This window comes from Psammomys obesus, unplaced genomic scaffold (assembly GCF_907164565.1).
Source record: "Psammomys obesus unplaced genomic scaffold, mPsaObe1.curated_primary_1811, whole genome shotgun sequence".
Lineage (NCBI taxonomy): Eukaryota > Metazoa > Chordata > Mammalia > Rodentia > Muridae > Psammomys > Psammomys obesus.
This window is the reverse complement of record NW_026592732.1, coordinates 2,081,754-2,091,203: the sequence shown is the minus strand read 5'-3', so window position 1 is coordinate 2,091,203 and position 9,450 is coordinate 2,081,754. Positions and strand designations below refer to the sequence as shown.

General features: G+C 47.8%; 1 protein-coding gene across 1 annotated transcript; it reads left to right on the top strand.

Annotated features, from left to right (window-relative positions):
- Positions 1-1,086: 1,086 nt before the first annotated feature.
- LOC129682886 (pregnancy-specific glycoprotein 22-like) lies at positions 1,087-8,582 on the top strand. The gene is made up of 5 exons (XM_055615454.1): positions 1,087-1,147; positions 2,398-2,760; positions 5,436-5,795; positions 7,032-7,373; positions 8,311-8,582. Exons 1-5 carry the CDS (start codon positions 1,087-1,089, stop codon positions 8,580-8,582), a joined length of 1,398 nt encoding a protein of 465 aa, XP_055471429.1.
- The last annotated feature ends 868 nt before the right edge of the window (positions 8,583-9,450 follow it).

The window sequence follows — 9,450 nt, the reverse complement described above, 5'->3', positions numbered from 1 at the left end:
CTGAATCCCACCTGTACTGAAGAGATCAGGGCAGAACAAACTTGACTTCCTGAGCATGCCTATTGTAGCCCTAGACGTGGGATTTCATTTCCCCCAGTGATCACCAGGGGGGCCATATCAGGATACATTCTCAACAACCAGAAAATAGTTTCCTGAGACATGCATGACCTTGCCTAGGAGACTGTTTTCTCATCCCTGTCCCTACTAACCTGTAGCTCTCTCCCAAGACTTCGCTCTGATTTCCTGGATCCTCCCTCTGTCTGGGGAATCTGAAAGTCCCCTCCTTTCAGGTGTGTCCCATAGGGAAAGACACTGTGTTAGTCACCTAGACAAATTACGAAGGTGAGCTACGAAGGTGAGCTACGAAGATCAGAAAAAACCTTCACGTTCCCAAGACACATCTCAGCCAACACACAATGCTGAACCGTTGCCTTGAAATGCTTCAAAGGAAGCGGGAGCCTATGATTCTCTCCAGATGAACGGGTCACCTTTTCCCAATACTGCAACATAAAATTCCCCCCACACTACTCCTGGGCTTTTCTCCTGGATCAGAAATTTGACTGGTAGAACTACTGATAAAGGATTGATCATCATCCCCAATCATCAGTCAGTTGCTGTCTTTGCAGCCTGTTCTGTCACCTTTCTGCTGGGAGTAAAGAAATCCTTCCTAGAGCAATGAGAACACAGAACAGACTGAATGCTCAGCTGTGTCTCTACAAGACATAGAGACACTTAGACATGATGGAGGTTCCCTCATGGATGCTGACAGACCCAAGGTGCAGACAGAGCAGATGTCAGCCCTGGGATGAGCTGGTTTTCTCTGAGGGCATGAGAATGCTTATTTGCCTTGTTGCTCAACATGATGCCTGGAGGACAAACAGAAAGAGACATGCAGGGCAGCCCTGAGAGTTTAAAGTACAGAACAGTGCCTTGGAGACAGACCCCATCACTCACAGCTCATTGGATTCTGAGAAGTGATCCTGCCAGAGAAGACACTCAGCTCAGAGGGTGGTACAGCAGCATAGACTGGTGCTGGGTTGGAGCTGAAGATCTTCTCAGAAGGAGGACCGCACGGTGAGGAGACAGATGACATCCTCTTTGCTTCCCTGCAAGGGGTGTACCTCCTGGAAGGGGCTCCTGCTCACAGGTAATGGCGCCACCTCTGCGACAGTGGGGGTGCAGAGGTGCTTAGAGGACAGGTGTCCAAGAAGGAACTTGGGGTTTCTGTTTGCTTTCATGGGACAGAAGCTACGTTGAGGGACAGAGGCTCAGAAGTCAGAAGAGCCTAGTGGACAGAAAGTTATGAGGATAGAAAAAGGCCTCAAGTATCCCACATTCACAGACAATTACATTGGCTGCTATGTTCTGAAGACTGGGTACTCCTAACCATGATAGAGTGAATCTCCAAATAGAATTCAAACAGGGGTGGGCCAGCAATATGGCTCAGTGTGGAGACGTGACAAGCTGAATTCAATCCTCAGCTCCCACAGGGTAGATGGAGAGAATAGAATCCTGCTGGCCCTGTGCCCTCCACACAGGTGCTGTGGCATGCATTTGCACATGCTCACAGTGAGACATGTGCCTCCACACAGGTTTGAGGCATGCACCATCACATGGACACACTGAGCTACTTGCCCTCATAAACACACAATTGCAGTACTTGAGTAAATGGAAAACCATTTAAATCACACTTGAGTATAATTATCGCTGTCAGTTCCAAAACTGATAAAGTACAGAACAGTGTACAAAACAGTTCCTGATCCAAACCTGGGAACTATGGAGAGAAACCCAAGGAGACATATTTTCTTCCTTCCTCCCTTTCTTTCTTTCCCCCCTCCCTCCCTCCCTCCCTCCCTCCCTCCCTCCCTCCTTCTTTCTTTCTTTCTTTCTTTCTTTCTTTCTTTCTTTCTTTCTTTCCTTCCTTCCTTCCTTCCTCCCTCCCTTCCTTCCTTTGTTCCTTCCTTCCTCTCTCTTTCCTTTATTAACTGGTATTTGAGTCCTTTCCAGGAGCTAGACCTTTGAAAATGGTCAGATAATTCTATGTCCCACATAGCCCTGGTCATAGTAGAGCACATGTCAGACTATCTGGAAGATTATGTCAGGGGTTTCCTGGTGCCACCAAGAGAAAAGAGAAAGAAGTCACAAAGTGAGCGCCCTGCAGTGAAGGAGGTCAGAGAAGCATTCTCACACCAAAATAAGGACACTGAGTGATCAGCCAGGCAGACAACTGAGCACAGAATTCCTGAGAGAATAAGTCCAGAGTGACAGGCAGCGAAAGAACGGTGGTCATGTTGCTGGCCCCCACTAAGGAGGGTGGGTACAGCCTACCCACACACCTAACCTGAGTGATGAGCACACCCGCTCACTATTGATGTGTTTCTCCCTCTTCTCCTTTAGCCTCCCTTTTAACCTGCTGGCACCTGTCCACCACTGCCGACGTCATCATTGAATTAGTTCCACCTCAAGTTGTGGAAGGAGAAAATGTCCTTCTCCTCGTCCACAATCTTCCAAGGAATCTTATAGCCCTGGCCTGGTACAAAGGGACGACGACGAGTGTGAGCACAGAAATTGTACTGTATGCACTGAACACTGACGTAAGTGTGCCGGGGCCTGTACACAGCAGCAAAGAGAGCATGTACAGGAACGGATCTCTGCGGATTGACAATGTCACCCGGGGGGACACGGGATACTACACCCTCCGAACCTTCAATAGACAAGTAGAAATGGTGTCAGTGACATCTACCTACCTCCACGTCAACAGTAAGTCATTCTTTGTGTATCCTGGGTGCTGGGTCGGGTTCATTCCACCACACACACACAAGAGCATCAGGGATGGCACGTGCCATCTCCCTTTCGCACTGTGTTTCCATGTTGGGTTTTGGGCATTTAATGCAGACTCATGATGGATGATAATGGCAATACATCAGAATCCTTCATTTGACTTCACCTTGCGGACAAGTGGTCACATGATGTTACCGGTAAGTCAGCCAATTACATCAGGCCTTGTGCAGACTCTGGCGATCTCACCAGGCATGTGTGTCCTTGGGAAAGACCCTGGGGAGGAAGGTCAGCCTGATTGAGGAAGACATGGACTCCTCACTGACGTGGGTACCAGGAAATCCTGGCTCAGACCTCTGTCCCAGACTCAGCTCTGACGGCCCTGACAAGAATTTTACTCTGGTTGGATTTTGAAATCCTGTTGGCAGGGAACAGTGCGTTTTAGCAGTCAAAGTCTTGTGCTGTGTGGGAACAGCCAGGGCGCTGCCGTGAAAATCGCGGTAAGGCCAGCTTACTTGGCCATCTTCTCCCTTGAATCAGCAGGGAGAGCACAGCTAGACAGATGCCCGGTCCATTAACTACCATCCTGACAGACTTATGAGACTTAACAGGAATGTCAGGGACCATAGGAAAAGAAAAGGGACACAGGTCTTTCTGACAAGTGCTTGTCCTTTGGGGATTCTCTGCTGTGAGCAAATAGAAACAGGCTCTGCTGATCTGACAGCGCCACAGAAATGGGCTGCAATTCCCCCAGTGAGCACCAGGGGCGGCCCTGGGACACACAACCGACACGAAGAAAAGTACTTCCTGAACCTCCAACGTACCTAGTAGCCAGATTCCACCCCTGATTCTAACACATGGAAACCCTGGACATGGTGTTCTCAGACCTGCTGACTGCTTAATGTGTCTGCTACACTGCCAAAAGATCATGTTCTAGTACCTCTTAGGTTTTTCTTTTTTCCTTTGAGAAATATAAGATAACAAAGAGGAATCCACTAGACAAGATCTAGTCCAAGACATCTGAGAAAGGCCAGGGAGCACAGGAGCAGACCCATTACACAGATCAGCAAGCAGAAAAACTGGGAGCTCTCCAAGATTTCTCTTGAAATCTTGCGTGAGATGAAAGAGCTCCTAGCCTTTTTTTCAAGGAGCAGGTCACCTTAGGATGTGAGACTCTTGACACACCCCAGACCATTGTTATTGGTCCAAAGCCTGAGTGGTGACACAGTGAAAACAGATCTGTTTCCTTCCCTACAGTCACTCAGCTGGTCCCTTTGGAGCCTCATAGGGATCTCTGTCACCTTCCCGCTGAGAAATAATTCCGTCTTTCCAGAGCACTGAGAACTCAGTGCAGACCGCGTACACAGCTGGGTTTCTATGTCACAGAGGGAGCACAGAGTTTTCATTTTTGGTGCTGACTGGCCAAGGCCAGGACACAGCACAGGATAGCCCAGGGTCATCTGCTGTTCTCTCAGGCCTCAGGGATGCTCACTAGTCTTCGGGGCACGAGGCAGCACGGGGAGGAGAAGGGGAAGAGCAGTGTTTCTGACAGAGAACCACACACTGACTGTGAGACTACTGGAGGTGTCCTTCCTGGGAGGATAGTCAGGTCAGGGAGAGGAGGACAAGAGGATCAGGCCACGGAGACCGGGGGGCACTCTCTGGAGTCCACTGTAAATTCTGTACATCTTTCAGGGGCTCCGGCTCACAGATGAGAAGGCTTTTGACATTACAGTCTATGAGAGCAGAAGACTCACCTACTGTCTAGGGTCTCCCAAGAAGGACAAGGACCTGAGAGGAGACTTGGAGTTATGGGAGAGAAGAAACAGTGTGGGACAGAGGCTCAGCAGCTCGAGGCTCTTGGTGACTAAGAAAAATTAAGGGGAGGGGAGATGGTATTTATCCAAAGTTAATCCCCACAACTACAATGTTCTGAAGACGGATGGCCTCTGCTTGATTTCCCAAACAGAACTCTAAGCGGGTGACCCGAGGACAAACGGACACGGGTTGTCCTCTGACTTCCACTTAAATTCTGTGTCTTTCACTCACTCATCCACACTGAGAGATGTCCTTGTCTTCAGACTTACACACAAATATAATTTGTAAACATGTGTAAAAAAAATCAAAGCGAATAGAATGATTCAATACCGCATTTACAAACCTAAGGCTTTCTTAAATAAACCTGTGGGCACACAGGCAATACCATTCATTCATTCATTCTCCATTGTCTCGGGTTTTTTTTTTTCTAGTTAGCATTTTTTTAAAATATGTAAGACAAATCATGGTTCTCACAATGCCCCAGTTCAAGTGGACTGGAAGACAGATCAGTAAAGAAAGCAAGAAGGTTGGTCAGGTGTTAACAGGAACCACAAGAGAAACAGAACAACAAAATAGTTGTTGAAGGTACAGTGAGCATAGAAGAAGTGAGGAGGCATCACCCCAGCACAAATCGACGTTAGAGTGAGCAAGGATCTGAGGGCAGTGAGCCAGAACCGTGCTGACAACTGAAGAGAGAGCATCAAAGAAAATACAGTGCAGGCATGCAAAGCAGGATGGGAGGACGCGCACACAGTTAGGCTGAGCAATGCACACAATGGCGCCTCTTAGCAAAATAGAAAGGTCCCGCTTGAGACGAATCTCTCTCTCTTTCCTTCCAGCCTTCCTTTGGAACTGCGGGCGCCTTGCCACCTCTGCCCAGCCCACTATCGAGTCACTGCCGACCATCATTCCTGAAGGGGAACAGGTTGTTCTGCGTGTTCACAATCTCCCAGAGAACATTCACAGCTTTGTGTGGTTCAAAGGAATGACTGTGTTCAAGGACCTTGAGATTGGCCGATACATACTAGCCAGGAAATCAGCTGTGTTGGGGCCTGCATACAGCGGTAGAGAGAACTTATTCAGCGATGGATCCCTATTGTTCTACAGTGTCACTCAAAAGGATGCTGGATTCTACACCCTACGAGTTCTTGGTACAGATATGAAAAGTGAAGAAGCGCATGTAGAAATCCAGGTGGACAGTAAGTGACTCTCTGAGGTTGTTCAGTGCTGGGTGGGGCTCAGACACACAGAACTGTCATGCCCGGCCTGTGGCTACCTCTACTCTGCACCCTGTCCCCATGGGAGGTTTGAACACTTAGTGTAGGACAGGCACGGTGGAGACAAATGGCACAGAGCAGACTCCATCTTCTGACTCTGCCTGCAGCAAGGAGGAGCTTGATGGGAAGCACCTCGGCCTCACATGTCAGACTCCTGGGCTCTAGGTCAGGGCCTCCAAACCCTGCCATCCCTCCAAGGGTGGACTCAAGGGATGCAGGGAACATGTTTCCAGGCCTCCAGTCTCACTTCCTCTTGAAGCTGACAGGGAACAGTGGTTTGGGGCTGGCCATGTCAAACTGCAGTTTTATTGCTCCAAATTGAGAGCGTCATAAATAAACTTCAGGAACTGGTGCAGAGACCGTTGAGCAGTGCTGTTCACCAGCTTGGTCCTCATGGCTTGCTCAGCCTGCTCTCTCACAGGACCCAGGGACCCTTGGCCATCAGTAAAACTGCTTCAGTGGTCTGCATCCTCTCGCATCAACCCTCAATTTTATACATATATAATTGATATACAAATATTACGGTATATATTATATATATGATATCAGGCTTGCTCACAGGCCAGTCTGCTGGTGGCATTTCGACTGAGGCCTTACCTTCCCATGAATTATACATTGTGTTAAGTTGACATAAAACCAGCCAGCCTGACACCTTAGCCTTTTCTGAGACCTGAGCCTTCAGTGGAGAGCAGATTGCTCCTAGCCCTCATTAAACCTCAGGCTTATGGAGTACCAAGAGGAGCAGAAAGAACATCTAGAAAGCGAAGTCAGGGGTTGACTGGAGTCACAAAGGAAACAAAAAGCAAACAAAACAAAGAAATAAAACACAGAAAGTGACAATCTGGGCCTGTAGAGTTCAGGAGAGGCATCACCTCATAACAGGGTGCTTGAGTGTGCACGGTGTCTGACTGAGGGCAGAGAGGGGCTGGCTGGCCATGTAGACACTTGAGGGGAGAGCGCCAAGCAGAGGAAGTGACACTTCCAGGGGCACTGAGGGAATGGGGAGCTCGCGTTGCTCACCTTCATCATGTAGGATAGACGGACCACAAGCGCAACTCCATGCCGAGCGAAGAGTCTGTCCGCTCAGGATGGAGGTCACCATCTTCCCAACAGGCACTGGGATCCTCATGTAATGGTGTTTTCTCTTTTCCCTTCCAGCCTCTCTTTTCACCACTTCCCAAGTGTTCAGTGATCCAGTGCCGAGGTATGCTGCTGAAGGAGAAAGTGTTCTTCTGTTTGTTCATAATCTGCCAAAAGACGTTCAAGCCTTTTCCTGGTATAAATCAATGTATAATATGCCATCCTTTAAAATCGTGGAACACAACAGCCTCCGGAATACCACCACCTGGGGGCATAAATACAGTGGACGAGGGATGGTTTACCCCAGCGGATCCCTGCTGCTCCAGGATGTCACCCAAAGTGATGCAAGGATGTACACGCTAGAAGTTTTAAACAAAGATCACAAAATTGACAGAGCACATGTTCAATTTTATGTGAACAGTAAGTGACTCTGGCCTCTGGCTGCTGGGTGTGCCTTGTCTTACTCCATACACTGGACTGTGAGGAACGGGCTGCCCCTGCTCTCCCCACGGCATTGTGTCTCCACACTGGGGTTTGGGCACTTACTGTAGGAACACTGGGTAGTCAGACTGCAGACAGTCAGAACCCCACATCAGTCTCCACCTCCACAGAGGAGAATGTGTGTGGGGTAACTCAGGACAAGGACGTCAGCCTCAGGCAGCCTCTTGGGCGCTCTCCCTATGCACATGTCCCCAAGAGAGACTGTGGGAGTCAGGCAGACATTGCATGAGGACTGTGTCCTCAGGAGGAATACCACATAAACCTGGTTCCAAACCCTGTCCTGTTAGAGCTGACAGAGAACAAGTCCCTACTAAGTGTCCAAGTCTCATAAAGTATGAAAGCAGCTACGCGCTGCCAATATAGCTACGGTTATGTGGGTCACCTATGTGTCTCCATCTCCTGAGTCTCAGTGAACAGGTGATGGCCTTGGGAAACTTACATGGCTCGTAGTCCATGTAGCAGAAAGGGGAGGAGCCAGTTACTACAGGCAGCACCTTCTCCTCATGAGTCCAGCCTAAGGAAATGCCTTCTGCTGGTAAATAGTAAAAGATGCTGCTGATTTAAGCAGCTCCCCCATCCCAAGGTCAGGCCATTCACGCCTCATCTTAACTCACAGACACAGCAGTGATCATTTATGGTGTGTCCTATTATATATGGAAACTGAGACAAAGGAAACACAGTGGCTGAATTGGGGTCACCCAGACCATGGGTGACAGATAAAACCATGAGCTAGGTCTATAGTCACAGCTCTAAGTTCTCCCCTTTGGAGGCTTTATTCAGTATTAACTGAAGAGAGGTGGGATAAGCTCTTTGAAGGAGTAATGCCATTTTTTTCCTCTCCTCTGTTTTTCCACAGAGCCTGTGACACAGCCTGTCGTGAAGATCACTGACACTACAGTCAGAGGAAACAGATCTGTGATGTTCACCTGTGTGTCATCTGACATTGGAACCTCCATCAGTTGGTTCTTCAATAACCAGCATCTGGAGCTCACAGAAAGGACGACACTGTCCCCAACAAAGTGCGGACTCAGAATAGATCATGTCACGTCAGAGGATGCAGGAGAGTATCGGTGCTTTGTCACCAACCGACTAGGTGCAAAGTTCAGTTACCCAGTCAGGTGGCCGTGATGAATCAGTGACCCTTCCTCTCATCCTACAGAATAACACCTGCATTTATTTATCGATAGGGGTACAACATGGAGGAAAATTATGTATTAAAAGTTATCAGTTACTACTCAGGTACAGACTGCATGGTGAGTCATGCCTGTAATTCTGGGACATACATGTGTGCAAAGATAAGCCAGGATTTAAAGAATTCAAAGGAAAACAAAGACACCAATACAGTAAAGAGTAACTCAAAGGCATTAAGAGCTTAGGGTGGATGTGGATTAAATAGGCAACCCTTAGAATCTGTGAGAACAAATTTCAGGACTCCCCACCCCCAAACTTCTGGATGCTCTGCTTTAAAAATAGTGCAGTGTTTGCATAGAGATAAATATATCCTCTCATATGCTAAAATACATTCCATGTTTAACTAATTTACCTAACATTAATGGGGACTAGACACCAGCCATCCTGTGAAATGAGGAAGAGTGACAGGAGAAAGGACTGCCCATGTTTAATTGTGGGTATAACTGGTTTCTAAATAGTTCTGATTCTCAGTTTTTTTGTTTTTGTTTGTTTGTTTTTTGATGCACAGATGTAAAATCTACACTAGAGGTCCTGATTCTATGTTTTCTATTCTCAGAGTCACATTCATGTTGGGGTCTTGGACATGATTCTTTTTCCTGCTAATATGTATTTCTTTTTTATTCTTCTCTCATACATTACATCCTGACCATAGTTTCCTCTCCCTCCAGCCCTCTCCATCCCCATCCTTACATTCCCTATCCCTCAGATCCACTTCTCTTCTATTTTCCTTCAAAAAAAAAAAAAAAAAAAGCAGGCATCCCAGGTATTTCAACAGAACATGGCATAACACCTTAAGGTGAGACTA